General features: G+C 39.6%; 1 protein-coding gene across 2 annotated transcripts in view; it reads right to left on the bottom strand.

The window, feature by feature from the left end:
• Positions 1-14,752, bottom strand: part of Tmem260 (transmembrane protein 260) — a 55,621-nt gene that overhangs the window by 20,601 nt on the left and 20,268 nt on the right. For both annotated transcript variants that reach the window (XM_023566080.2, XM_003472493.5), the window contains exons 4-10: positions 13,502-13,679; positions 11,496-11,609; positions 7,832-8,011; positions 6,293-6,333; positions 3,531-3,614; positions 2,285-2,399; positions 903-1,072 (exon numbers count right to left, since the gene is read on the bottom strand). In XM_023566080.2, coding sequence (XP_023421848.1) covers positions 903-1,072; positions 2,285-2,399; positions 3,531-3,614; positions 6,293-6,333; positions 7,832-8,011; positions 11,496-11,609; positions 13,502-13,679 — 882 coding nt within the window. The remainder of the gene's footprint in view (positions 1-902; positions 1,073-2,284; positions 2,400-3,530; positions 3,615-6,292; positions 6,334-7,831; positions 8,012-11,495; positions 11,610-13,501; positions 13,680-14,752) is intronic.

Genomic DNA, 14,752 nt, shown 5'->3' with positions numbered 1-14,752 from the left:
ATGGGAGGGTGACGGTTTCCCACCGCTGCCTCCCATAGTGGGTGGTGGCATACACTTCACCACCCTGCAAAGTTGCTAGCGAAGCTACTCCCTCGGGGCACACAAAGACATGAGAGCAAGCTGAGCTGCCCAGGCTGGGCACACGCTACTGGGAGCAGGGCTGGGCAGAATGAGTGAGGCCGAGGAACTCGGAGGAGGGCAGCCTCCTCCCACAGACACTGGCGCAGGAGCCTCCGACCAGGGCTTTCAGACTTAAGCTGCAAGAGGAAGTTTATTCTAAAACGATTTCAGTCCAATCTCCCCATAACAAAACACCAAAGAACTTTCTCTTCAGTAACATGTATCAGACTGCTAGAAATAAAGTCATCTGAGATTTAGACATGTTTTCTGTCACACTGAGATTTCACTGTGATCACTAATGAAAAGATTTAAAACTATATATATATATATATTTTAAAAAATACTGTGTTAGAGTTAAGACACTTTTCAAACTTAATTTAAAAATAATTAGTCTCCACTACAAAGTTAACTGGGAAAGGGCCCAATATTCTCAAAGATGAACTGTAGGGAGCACTTAGTGCACATGAAAACCTCCAGTCTCTTACTCTCTACGTAAGTGATAGCTTAGATCATGGAATTTTACATATACTCCGAATTCTACAAAGCATCTCCAGGGCTCTTTTGAGGAGTGTTCGATCTGTGTGCCCTGACTGAACCCTCCTCTGCTGGGCCAGAGTAGGACTAACATCTCCCTGACGTCAAAGCCCTTTGCTTGCAGACTAAGGTGTCTCACTTAAGTCTTGGAAACCAAATGCAAGCCTAAAGTGAAACCAGGTCCCACACCTAAGTCTGCACAGGTCTTGGGCTTGGGTGCTTAATTATGTAAAAATAACCCTGGTTACCTATAATTAGAATACAATTGGTAAGCCACAAACAGAGTTGCCGAAAGCCATTCCAGATACTGAAGCCCACCGCTCCTCAGTGCTCGCTGAGTCTCAGACGTGAGTGTGGCCAGGCCAAGGCCAGCAAGGACGGCCACCACTGCGTTGCTCTGCATCCAGAACCGCTCTACCTGCAGGAGACACGCGAGCCATGTGTCCAGCTGCTATTGGGTTCTCACCTACATGGATAACATGCTGCCTACACATAGTACTCCACCTGCTCTCACACAGAGGCTGCTGACTGACTCCCCAAGCCCAGCTCCATACACACTGCTTCACTTTTCAGTGTTCCAACAATGTGTGACATGGGCCTCTTTCTTTTTCTTTTTTTTTTAATTTTGGGTGGTGCTGAGGGTGGAACTCAGGGCCTTGTGCATGCTAGACAAGCATTCTGCCACTGAGTTCCATCCTGAGCCAGCATCTCCTTTTTGGATATAAACATTCACTTCAATACGGTCACTGTCCATCTTGGGCTCAGAAATAGGGCAGAGGAGGCAGAAAAATGCCCTGACCCAACTCCTGGTTTCTCCTGTTAGACTCTCAAGAGTCTAACCACTCTAGGGTCCTCCTTTCCTTCTTCCTGTGGGATGCAGGGACTGATCTGAAGGGAGTGGGGAGCTGGGATTGAACCTGCTAGCCTGCCCCTCTCCCCCAACCTCCAGCCACTCCTACTCTTGGAAATGAGTGGCCCCAGAGAGCATCTGTCCAGGGGCACAGTCTGTCCTTGTACCAGTAAGGGGAGTGAGAGTGCCAGGCCTATCCTGCACAGCCCGCAGGTGACAATGGCTGGATCGGCTTACCCTGCCAGCAGCACGAGGAGGGTTCATGCACAGATGCAGCCACATTCTGCAGTGTCAGGATGACCTGCAATAAAGTGGCTCACCCCATTACACTGGTTGATATATGCATGAAAAAGGAATACCCTAACCTCAGAGATGGCTGCTGGGAAAACAGCTCTTTAGCTCACAGTCCTAGGACGGTGAGCTAAAGAGTATAGGAATGTGTTGGTAAGTGCCTGAGTTACAGCCCTCATTTCTTTCACTATTCTAAAAAAATTTCCAGGTGGAATGTAATTTTACATATATTTGCAAGTAAATATACACACACAAAATGACTCCATGTCTCAGATCTGTTTTCCTCTTTTGCTACAGTGTTAACTAAATGTTGAAGTCTTCCCTAAAAATGGGCTTACTCTTAATGGGTCAATAATTTAACTTCTGATTTCTAAAAATTATATATATATATGACTTTATTCATTTGTTCTGCTACAAGATTCATGGAAGACAAATTTATACAATCTTCACAAACTTTCTGGTTAAAGGATACATCTAAGTATAACTTACCACGCCCATGAAAAGTGGCTTTGAAATATCTAAATTTGCCCTCCAAGCAAAGAACAATGAGTAAATGTAAAACATTCCAGTAAAAAGCCAAACTAATGATGAATTCTGTCTGTCCCTACAAAAAAAAAATACAAGTATGTGCAAAGTTATCTATACACATGAACATCAATAGCAATACTACACAGCTTTATACTATAGGAAAAGTATTTTCATTTCCAAAACTCAACATTTTTAAGAAGAAAAATCTCAGTTTGTAAAATCTAAGTGGGAATAGACATCCAAAATCTACTAATAAACTTGAATTGTATAGTGTTGGCAACTTAACATGGAACTATGAAGCAAAGCTATTCACAGACAAAATACAAACTATTAATCTTGTTAAATTTCAGAAGTAATCAAACATGTAAAACACAAGCATTATTTTCATGCTTGAAATAATGACTTAAAAATGACAAATCTCAATGTTGGTGAGAATTTAGGATGAAAATATTTAATATACTCTTCAAGAAAAGTTAATTAAGTATCTCTATGAATAGCCTTAATAATAATCATCATTATTTACTCAGTCATTTGAAATTCAGGTACAAATCTTTAAGCAGTAAATAGAAATATGAAAAATATCAGTGCATAAAAATGCTCTGGGACTATTAACATTTATAACAGTGGAAAAAGTAGAAGCAATCTTAAGGACTCTCAAATAGGAGAACATTTAAATTCACTCTTTTATGGTCACAGGATGGAATACAGATATTTAAATTGCTTTAATTTTTTAGTATGGGAAAACATTAACAATACAATGTTAAGTAGTAAGCAAATATAATTCATACATATATGTACAGGTGTACATTTACATATAAATACATTCAACAGATGTGAAAATAGGATGAATAAAAATTAATAGGGACTGAGGCTTTCTTTTCTTGTCAGAGGAATTTAAATAGTTATTTGCTCCCTTTGTAAATCAATAATAATTAGCTATGGGCAGAGTAAGCAATCAAAACCAAAGCTTGGCATAAAATGACCTGTCTCTTCACACAAACCGGTCACTTTCCAACACACCGATTTATACCCAGAAGACAAAATGAGCCAGGAAGAAAATGGAGCACATTTGCGCCAACAGAGGTACCTGGCGGAGCCACTGATTTGGAACATAAAGGACACGGCAGTGTTTACGATGCTATCTGGAAAACATTAGCTCAGTGATGATCATGGTAAAAACAACAGGAAAAGGAATCATTTTACTCACTTTCTTGCTGAACATATATTTGCCCAAACTGCAAGGGCTTGAATGTTGAGTGAGAGTTCCGTCCTCATGCTTGTCACTTGAGAACTGTGAAAACAAACCAACTTATTGTTGGCAGAAAACAAGTTTGGCTAATTGCAGATAAAGGATTCTCTGTAGATGTATTTGATTGTCACCATAGAAAGCGTGAAAACTTCGCAGATGTTTTCCAGTTGTAATTTTTGATTATGACATGTGTAATTTGTGATGGGATCAGGATAAATAATTCCTTTCTATTTTTAATACTGGTATTCTGAATGGATATTCCAATCAGTATGGCAAGTTGCTTGAAAAGGGCTTTTGAATTGTATTCTGCTGATAATGTGGACATGGTCACTAGTAATTTAGCAATTAAAAAAATTAACTAAAAGCATCTTCTGGAGAGTTAATCATAAAGGGAAAATAGAAAGGCAAAGTGAAGGATTCTCCCACTATTGTTTTCTGCAAGCAAACAAACAACCAAGAAGCATCCTTCAAGTGTTGTTGAAAATGGCCATTGCAGTCTAAGAAACAATTACTCACCATTTCCAGGAACTTTCGTCTCCCTACTGGCAATTTTACTGGAGAAAATGTGATGCCATAATTATGGAAAGCACACAATGTGTACTTTACTAATGGGGACTCATCTACTATGAGAAGTTATCCTAACTCATTTGCAAATGTACTTGAAAAATTGATTCTAGCATGAGGCTCATTCCTTCAAAAGAAATGAAGTCTCAAATTAGTTCTTAGAGATCTGTTGCTTAAACATAAGCTCTAAAAGATGGTCCCTGCCTAAGGTTAGATTCAATAATTTCCTCATACTGGATTGCAATTTAGAGATATGCACAGGGAAAGAATTTAATTTGCTTGGCTGGAAGAGGGCAAATGATTATATTCTATCACTCTGAAGAATTTTTTCCTAAGCTCATTATTAGTTGTCTTTTTCAGTACTGCTGTCCACCTGAAACAATGGAAGAGAGAAGATGCTCACCCCACAAGAGCTAGGGTTCTGCAGATGACCTAGGGGGCGGTTGGGACGGGCGAGGGCATCGCTTGGCCTGATCTTTTTCTAGGTATAAAACCCAACAGGTATTATTTTAATGTGAAGGAGGGCTTTAAATGCCCCCTAAGGTGACTTTCGTTGAACACATGGTCTAAGATACTTCTTAGGAGGGGTAGGGTCCCTGCGGGACCTGCTCCTGCCCTGGGCCGGCCTGGGGAAGGTGGCAGACAAGCGCACGGAGACAGAGGACACAGCAAGTTAAGCAAAACTGAGCTTCTTGCTACTTTTCCCTCACAGAAAGCAGGAGGAGTTAAAAAAAACAAAACACTGTCACATATAAAAAGAAATATTTAAAAATCAAGTAGGAGAATCATCAAAAGGCTATGTAAGAATAACTGTTGACAGGAAAACATTTCCCACATACGGTGTAGAGTGAAAAGCAGTAGGCTAATAAACAGCATGCATAATATGATTCTTCCTTTCTTTCTTCCCTTCTTTCGCAGTGTCTCTCTGTGTAGCCCAGGCTGGCCTTAAACCCATGCTCCTCCTGCCTCAGCCTCCCCTGAGGAATGGGTTGCAGACACGTGCCACCACATCCAGCAGTTATCTCACTTAGAAAAAATGCATGTAGATACACGCGCGCACACACACACACACACACACACACACACACACACAAATATTTATGAAAGTTCAGAAGAATACAGAGAAAAATGTCAACAATCTAAGAATAGTGGCTATCTTTGATGCTGGGATTATAGGTCATCTTAAATTTATTTTTGTCTACTTGTTTTCTAATTTCAATACAATGTATCTATAATAATATAATGTAAAGATATATATCTTTTTGGAGTGAGGAAAGTTGTTTAAAAAGAAAGAAAAGGTGAATCGAAGTCAGCACACAGGGCAACTATGAGTACGTATAAACAGCCTCATAGGTAAAGTGGGAATATTCTTCTCCTACTTTCTTCAAATAGCCCTGAAAGTTCCAAACTGGTAATTAGTTAGGAGATCACTTTCATGTTATATCAAGTCTATTTTATTCAGGAATTTTAAAGTATTATAGTTGATGTGGATATTTTTAAATTGACATGCATATTTTCAACTTGCTCAATCTGAGTACATTTTAAGCAACTATTAACCCATTTTTAAAGAACACTATTGGGTAATATAGATGAAAGTATATTTGCTTAAGCTGGCTCTAATAAGGCTGAATCTTAAAAATATGTAACTCAAAAATACAGCTTATGACAAGGACAGCCCAAAAAAGTCATAAAAAATATTAATACGAAAATTAAGCTCTGAAAAATTTAAAATGTAGTTCCAACCAAAATAACAAGAACATAAATTGTTCAAACTATGAAAACACAATGTTACAAAATCCCCATAAAATAAAGACAATGCAAAACCCAAACAAAGAATACATTATTTGTAAAGTAACAGTATATTGGGTAATTTTGCATCTGATTGGGAATTGAAATACTTTAGTTCTTTAGGCTCTAGCTATTCTCCCAGGATTCTTATTCACTATTGTATTTACTGCTCACTTTAAGCTTTATCTTACTGAGAAAAATGCTAGCATATATGACAATACAGTGTTTACAGACAACTATAAATTGTAGAGATGAAAACTCATGCTCAGATATACTTTTTCACAAAGAGAACCCAGCAATCCTTAACAGTCATTTAAAAGAACTAATGGAGATTTATTTTAAAATAGTTTCAAATATTTCATACTCACAGCAATACTTCAGACATACTGGATCCTATTTCAGATTTGGCCTAAACACAAAGGAGAACACTTATTTGCATAAGCATTAAACTGCAGCTTTGTTATGTTATTGCATTTTAATGATCTCCGTTTAAAAAGATGCATGTTTTCAATATACACTGGCTAACTCTCTTTTTTTTTCAAAGTCAACAAGATTTAAAATAAAACTTGGACAACTTTCAGCAATGGTAATTAGAAATAACTGGCTAAAAAACAGTTCAACTATTCCAGTAGGAGTGGTCAATGAATTAATAGACTTTTTTTTTCTTTTTTTTTTTTGGAGACAGGATCTCACTATGTAGTTCAGGCTGGCCTTGAGTTTACTACACAGCGCAGGCTGGCCTTGAACTCGCAGTGATCCTCCTGTCTCAGCCTCTTGAGTGCTGGGATTATAGGCATGCCTGGCTATTAACAGACTTTTAATACTTCCCTTATAAATATGCTTTCCACTCTTTTTGGGGCATTCTGATTAGAATTCGTTACAACATGGTAGCCCATAATTTCACAATTATGTGTGAATGATACAAAGCTCAAATTGACCAATATAGAGTATTTAACATACCAAACTTGCAAGTGTCAATAATAATCATCCTTTCATTTACCTATTGTTGTGAAATGCCTGATATCTAAGATAAATATAGTATCTAATATCTATATATTAATTATACATAATAAATATTTAAAGGATAAAGTTTTTTACAAATCTAAAATCCACCATTCAGTTAAGAAACAAAACTTCACAATGTTACAAAATATCACAAAGCCAGCACAAGCTTCTCACTCCTTAGCTACCAGAGGTGACTGTGACCTTGAACTTACTGTTCATGATTCCCCTACTTTTGGAAATAAAGTTTTACAGCTTTTGACTGTCTTTGAATCAGACTGTTCAGGGTCTGCAGTGTTTAGAATTCTGTATAAATGGCTCTCTTAGCACCTTCAGACTCTCTTAGCAACCCACAGAACGCAGACCACGAGAGAAAACGCTAGACATACTGTCCACACCTGTAACTATACTGAGTGTTTTTCTTCCTACATCCCAGGGAAAGTGAGGCTTTTTGACTTTCTTTACAGCACACTATTCCATTTCATATTTTACCAAGCAATTACAGATTGGTCTTCAGTTTTAAAGACTAATTAGTAACCAGCTTATGTTTTTTTTTTTTTTTTTTTTTTTTAAGGAAATGTTTTGGCAAGGTAAATAAAAATGTTGAGGTTTCTTTCTCAGGGATGTCTACTCACAGACCAGGCACCCATGCAGGTGCCCACGGCTAACCAGACTGAAAACCCTCCCTTTAATGCCTATCACCCTGAAAAGTACATTAGAGATACACAACAACATGATTTTTCTAAGGTATGTTAAGGGTCACACCTCAAGGGAAAAGTTTAATACATAAATAACTAGATGAAAATTGTAACTACTGTCAGTGATAAACACTAGCATCTCAACCAAGGCTCAAGCCTAAGGTTTTGCCACTTATCTCCTTAGCAGGCCTTCAGGTACCAGCTTACCAGGCTGAACGTTCCGTATTCTTCTCTGAGAAAGTGTGTCAGAAACCCGCGCAGTGTGGTCTGGTCGCCCCAGGTCCAGCGGGCCTGGCTGAGGTAGGATGAGACGGGGAGGTAGAGGTAGGGCAAGAAGCCCGCTGCGAAGGCCAGGCTCAGCTGCAGCAGGGATCCCAGGGACAGCGCCTGCGGACGCGGAGTGCTGTGACAGTGTCTAAACTTGTATGTTTGTTCAAGGCTCGTCTCTCAGTTTATACCAAGTCACTACCAACTACAGTGCTAACCCTTCCCCTTACTGTGGATTACTAGGAGACTGGACTAGCCTGACCTCTTTCACCTGGCAGGGGAAATCAGAATGAAGCAAATATACTAGCTAAGATGCGAGAGTATCATATTTATTGCCATCTTTTACATTTAAAACCAGGCCACAAAATGCAGCCCTGCACAGCTGAGATAAGCATTTGAGGCTGATTATGTGTTGTTGGGCTGATTTTGATGATGTTCCCAATACCGTTTTCATACCAGTTCACCTCGTCACCATCATTAGAAATGAACCCCAAGTATATGCTTTATTCAGTTATATACTGACAATGTAACTCTATCCGCAAGGGCTATCTCTCAGCACTTCACATAAATGTTTGGCATGAAAAAAACAAGTTCATATATAATCTCCAGGCTCACATAACTGTTTTTTCAAGTTAAATTTAGGATGGAATATTAAAGGAAATGTGTTGTTATATGTAACAGTTTTCTCCTGTATCTTATTTGGGAGAAATATATTTCTGATCTGTATAATCCTCAAACAAAGAACTACATCAACAGAGTTTTTTAAGTCCAAAAGAATGTAAAGTGTGGTATACCAGAAAGACAGGAATACTGGTTGCTTTAATAACTGGGGAAAAGGGTCTCTTACAAATATCACAACTGGAAATTTCCAATTTTCTTTTACAGAACAGAGAAATTAATCTGTGCAAATAAATGTATGAGCCACGGTTCACATTCACCACTAGAACAAGCAGTAGATTTATATAAGCATTTTCAAACAAACATTCTTAATTGAAAATGAAGTGTTTTTGTTGTCACACTGATTTCATTTGAGATTTCTGTAGCAGTAATGAGACGCATGAAAAATGATGGCATGAAAAGTGTAGGAATATCTACTCTAACAGCAAGTTTTCGCGAGCCTTGAAAGCGGCTTTGAGGGAGGTAAATGTTTATAGTGTGGCAGGCAGATGCAGCTGCTGCAGAGCTTTCCTCTTGTGTGAGAGACAATCAGAAGACCGCACTAGGCGAGCTATGGCAGAGCAGGGGAGGGCTCTGCATGCGGGCTGCACAACGGGATCACCCGGGGGTGAAAAGATGCCAAATAAACCGATGTTTGAGGCTCAAACCGATTTTGGGACTCACCCCGATTGGTTATGCCAGAATTAGTTGCAGCACAAGTACACATATGTACCATGCATCTATGTGTAAGAAAACACGTGTACGTACGTGGATGCACACTTTGGTACCGGCATTGCAACTCAGGACCTTGCCCTTGCCAGGCAGGCGCTTATGCTGCTGAGCTACATGCCCACTCTGCACGCCTGTTTTTAAAGCTGCCGAGATAAAGTGTGCGGCCAGGTTGAGATTAACCAACCTGGGACTCCTTACCGTCACCTCACAATGAGCCCCAGCAACCCAGAGACCTCACTGTTCACCTTATGCCCTAGCCTCTGCTCCCTAAATAATGGAACTGAAAGAGACCTGCGGGACAGTCATCATTCCACCTCACCTCTGCCGTGGGCAAACGGCCCCTAAACCACCAACCCTGAGTGCTACGTGTTCTACAGAGCATCGGCTAACACGACGCATCTGTTCTGGGGCTCCTCCAGAGGGTGCACCTCTAGCATCTGCCAGGTCGGAAGCCCAGAAAGACAAGTGCACCTGCCTGGTCACCAGCCCCTGTGCACCTGCTGATCCTCGATAAACGTATTTGGGCTTTCTCTGCTCCGTTCTATAGAAAAGGTCATATATAGAACTTTCTCCACGCACTATCAAATCTAAACCTTGTGTGTTAGCGTATTGAGTATCCCTGATATGAGTCATGTAAGATCTACTCCATAGAATTCAATTCAAATCCAAGAAAAACTTTTTCTTCTCTGTCAACTATTGTTTCCCTTTTATTTACTCTTTAATTACATCATAAGAATTTTATAATCATGTTACCCTTTTGGCTTTGTGGCCAAGATGCTAAGACACAAAATGTTTTCAAGTATTGGAAATTCAACCACAATGTATGACAGATAAATACAGTGAATATTAAGAAATTTTAAAGGTATTAAAGGACACACTGACATTAATCGCACCCCTCTCCACATTCTCCTCCTCTCTTCAAACACACTCAGCTCACTGTTCTTGTCCCTTTCTGAGTGGAAGTCTTTTCCATGAGTGTCTCACTGTGCTGTACGGGTGCCTGAATCAGTCCCAAACGTTGACCTTTCATGGTTATTCTGACTGTGGGGAAAAGCCACAAGTCACATGGTGACTGACAGTTCTGATGAATGAAATGTAAGTATTTTCCTAGCTTGCCTTTTCATTGGATAGTGGCAGGCAGCAGCACTCACTGTATTTATGGTCACCTCTAGTAAAGACACAAAATAGGACTCCAGGAGCTGCTTCAGAGTGGCAAGAATTGGACAAGATGAGCACATTCAGCATGGGGGCAACCCTCTGAGGAAGATTAATGGCAAGGTGTCCTTTAGTAAATTTCTTTATTTAAATAGTCACTGTATACTTTGAGCTTTCCTTGTATCTAAAGCTTTAGCATAATTATCTCCCTATTTCTATATTTGAATTTTATTCTACATACTATGTGTTATTTATTGTAATTCTGATTATAGCAAATAATTAGATAACAAATAAATTCAGGTCTTTCTCCACAAAAAATAAAGTCAAAGATGTCAACATTGGCTTTGTTCATAGATATTCACCCTTCAGGACGAAGCTTAACAGAAGAATAAAGGACCTCTACCCTCTCAGTGTCGCGTCTAGCCTGACCTTTGGCTTTTCCCTGCCCAAATCTCCCACTGCCTAACAAAGTAATTTTCCTACAGTGCTTTTTACTGCCATTTTAATTAATAATCATTTTTCTTTAGAGAAAGATGAAATTAAGCTAAATCATTTTTATTTCTAGGGAAATGTTCTGAGAAAACAGACTGTTACTCTTCACAGATGTTAAGGAGTTCACAGGAGTGGTGATGTGTCAGTTTGTTGAGCGCTAAATTTCCAAGCATGGGCATGAGGGCACAGTGTGTGTGTGTGGGGGGGGGACGGCTCACCACATGCAGATGAAGAGTGGGTGATGTATTCCTGGCACCCACCTGTATCTTTGAATGTGTAAAAAACCATTAAGGAAATTTAATATCCCCTTTAGCCTATTTTCACTGAGGTGCTGTTCTGAATCAAGGAGAAAATTACAAAATGGGCCAGATGCCACTGCAATCAATATTGCATAATTTTTGTAAATCCTCTTTTTTTTTTAAAAGTCAATACTGTTAAGGCCAAAGGCTATTTATGCTTTACCTAAAACCCATGAAAAATTAAAGCTCCAGGTTTTCTGGTGCCATAAATATTGCAATTCACTTAAATGAAATAAGACTTTTTTATTTTGATAAATTTTGAAACCTACCTTCTCTTTTAAAAGCCGAAAGAGAATCCAAGGTACTATACATAGAACATAGATTACTATTGTGTGCTGATTACACAAACTAAGGCCACAGCAGAAAGCACCAATTTTAGCTATCTGAAAATAAGTAAGAAAAAAAAAAACTGAGTTAGAAATTCATCTAAAACTCCAGCACAAGGACAAAAAGCTACTCTTACTATTCAAACCAAACATTTTGAATCATCATTCCGGGTAAAATCAGATTCTTGCATGCAAATAATTGCATTTTACCAGTCACTAATATTTATCACTATAATTTTTTGAGAACAGGTAGGGCTGTGTTCTCCAGGTTGGCACTAAACTCAGGATCTTGCTGCCTCAACATGCTGTGAGCTGGGATTACCAGTTAGGCCCCACCACACCCAATTTTGTCACCCATTTTTTGTTAATGTTTCCCATTCTCATCAAACAATTGTAGTTTGACCTTAAATGACTATCTTCCAACTGACCCTGAGAAAGTCTTGTATGTAGATGCAGTGCTAACCACAAGAGGGTATTTATATTTATATTTATATTTAATTTTAGCTTATTAGCACGTGTATAATACATGTTTACACTCCTTGTGTGCAGTTGGTTATGTGCGCTTAACACATTTTCATTTCTTTTTCCATATCTTGTCCCTTCCCTCCCTCCCCTCTCCACCCATCTTTTACACCCTTCCTTTCTCAAGTCAAATTTCTAGCTATTAACTGAGCAATTGTGTTTGACTTTTTTTCCTACTATATGAACTATACATAACACCTTGTACTGTACTTAGAAACCTGGGTGGCACTTTTGCCTTTCTGCATATGTATTCCTTTCCCAGTTGACAGTCTCTGCTTGACCAAACTCAGTCAGGATCCTCTGAACTCTTCTCAACTCGGCCCTGACGCAGGGCGAGGGCGCCCATCGTGTAGTGTCTACAAAATCCGTTCAGCCAGAGCCCTCATCTTCCTGGTCTGGGCACCCAGCATCTATCTCATGCCTCTTCCTCCACTCCCCTCTGCAGTCACCCTGGCTTGCCACCAGAGGAACCCTGCTGCTTCAGCAGAGAGAGGTTCCCCTTCCCTCTGCGGCCTGCCAGCATGATTCCCTACCCCCTGAGCCAGCCTGCACCTGGCACATCAGCCCTCACTTGTCTTGTATGTGGAATGGAGCCTGATTTCTCTCCCCGATGACAAAACCCCACTGCGATTGTCCCTAAACCTAAAGCTGAATCAAGTGTGCCCAGGGTTCTTTACAAAGTGCATTAAATAACTTGTTCATTCACATAATGAAAAAAAAGTTACTTCAAACAAAATCTCTAATAGCATCGTGGACCTGTTCATGGGAACCACACAATGTTCTTTGGTTTCCATATTCTTTGAGAACATAGGCTGCCCCACACCAAGATAATCTAGCATTTTTCACTGTGTAGATCGATGCCAAGCTCTCAAAAGACACTCCAGTGATTTTTCTATATATATGTTGAAAATTAGTGCACATTAACTTTACAAAATACTGGGTTTCATTGTGGTCAGATGTTTTGGTAATAACATAATCTCTGCTGAGCTACTTTTTACATTTGATATTCTTAATTTAAACAAAACAGATTTGATAATTTTCACAATCAGTGTGGACGTCAATAAACCATAATGATTCATAATTTAAGGTGGTAAGTCCAACTATAGCCCAGCACTTCACACACACGGGATGGCGGGCAGACTAAACAGCTTGCCTTTCCTCCAGCACTCCAGGAGGGCTTCATAATCCCTCCTTCCCCAAGGAACTTCTCGACTCTGGGGAGAAAAAGTCCCACGTCTCACGAGGGCTATTGTGGGTCACTCACAATCAAAGCCCTGAGCACGCGCTCCTCTCTCTCCTCGTATGCCTAGATTACCCTGACAGCAATCCGAATAGATAAACAGCATCTAAACCAAAGTTAAAAGGAAATACAGAGTCTGTCTAAAAATTAAAACAAAAATGATTTCACTTTGATCAAAATAGGTTACCTTTGATCTCTCTTTTGCAGTTTCCGCCTCCTCGAAATGTACAGTAAGAGCCATAAGCAGCCCCACAAACAGATTGTTCAAGCTGAAAACCTCTGCCGCGATGGACCACTGCCACGTCAGGCGAGAAAATGAAAACACCCCCGCAGCAAGGATTCCTCCGGCGCGCGAGCCAGAAAGCCTGCAAAGACAGATAACGTGAAATCTTCTTTCCAACCCAAAGCACTGACTCTGTTTTCCTTTTCAAAAACTGTACCAGCAGAAATTATGACAGTCGCCCATCCAGCACCCGCCCAACACATTACAGAGTTCACATACTGCTTCATGGAATAACTCCTTCCAATAGACTTTAATTAGAAAGCCCACGATCTATTAGCAAGCAAATGAACGAACTGACGGGCAGAATGAAGCTTAGTTCTCTAGTGGAAACTCTCGGGCTCGAGCCAGTTCAGAAATGAAGAAACAGTGGCTAGAGGTAGCAAACGTGGCATTTTGTACTCGCTCGATGAAGAGTGATCTCGCTAAGTCCGACATATGTTTAAGAGCAAAAATTAATGAAATGTCAAACACCTCACCAGGGACATCACTCTCAATCCTTGTAGGCAGTTTAAATCAGGCCCTTTCTTCTGCCTTTACTCTCCCACTTAAAGCAAAGAATATTTTGGTCACCATATTTGATGATTTTAAGATATAGCTAAGTGCTTGGTGTCTAATTTTTTTTTCCTTAAGACAAAGTTTTAAATGCTATTTTTTTAAAAGAGGGTATTAGTAATGTGAATTTCAGTAACACCATAGGAATCAAATTCAGTGCTTGTAAAGAAACTTCTTTCCAAACGCCAACAAGAGCTGTATCTTTCACACCATGAAGAACCTGGAGCTGATTCAGAGAACTGGTCTGAAACTGGAAACCAGTGAACACATCAAGCCAAAACAGCTTCCTGTTTTGCAATACATCTAAAGCTATAAATATTAGTGCTATTACTGAATATCTATTTTTAAGTGTTAGAAAATTCAGCAAATATCACTCTAACAATTATGACATTATCTGGCTCCAAGTCATTAATATTTAACTGCATTATTTTGTGTAAAAAATTACGAAATAATTCTGTTGATATTAATGAACATATAGAAAAAGAGATAAAACTGTCAGTATCATTGGGGCTGGAGACGTAGCTCAGGGGTAGAGCTAGTGTTCAGCATATCTGAGGCCCTGAGTTCAATCCCCGACATCAAAAAAATGTTTTAAAAATTAAA

Source organism: Cavia porcellus, unplaced genomic scaffold (genome assembly GCF_034190915.1).
Source record: "Cavia porcellus strain 051 isolate PalLab524CR breed Dunkin Hartley unplaced genomic scaffold, mCavPor4.1 scaffold_31, whole genome shotgun sequence".
NCBI classification, from domain to species: domain Eukaryota; kingdom Metazoa; phylum Chordata; class Mammalia; order Rodentia; family Caviidae; genus Cavia; species Cavia porcellus.
The sequence above is the reverse complement of the archived record's forward strand: the minus strand, read 5'-3'. Positions and strand labels throughout refer to the sequence as shown.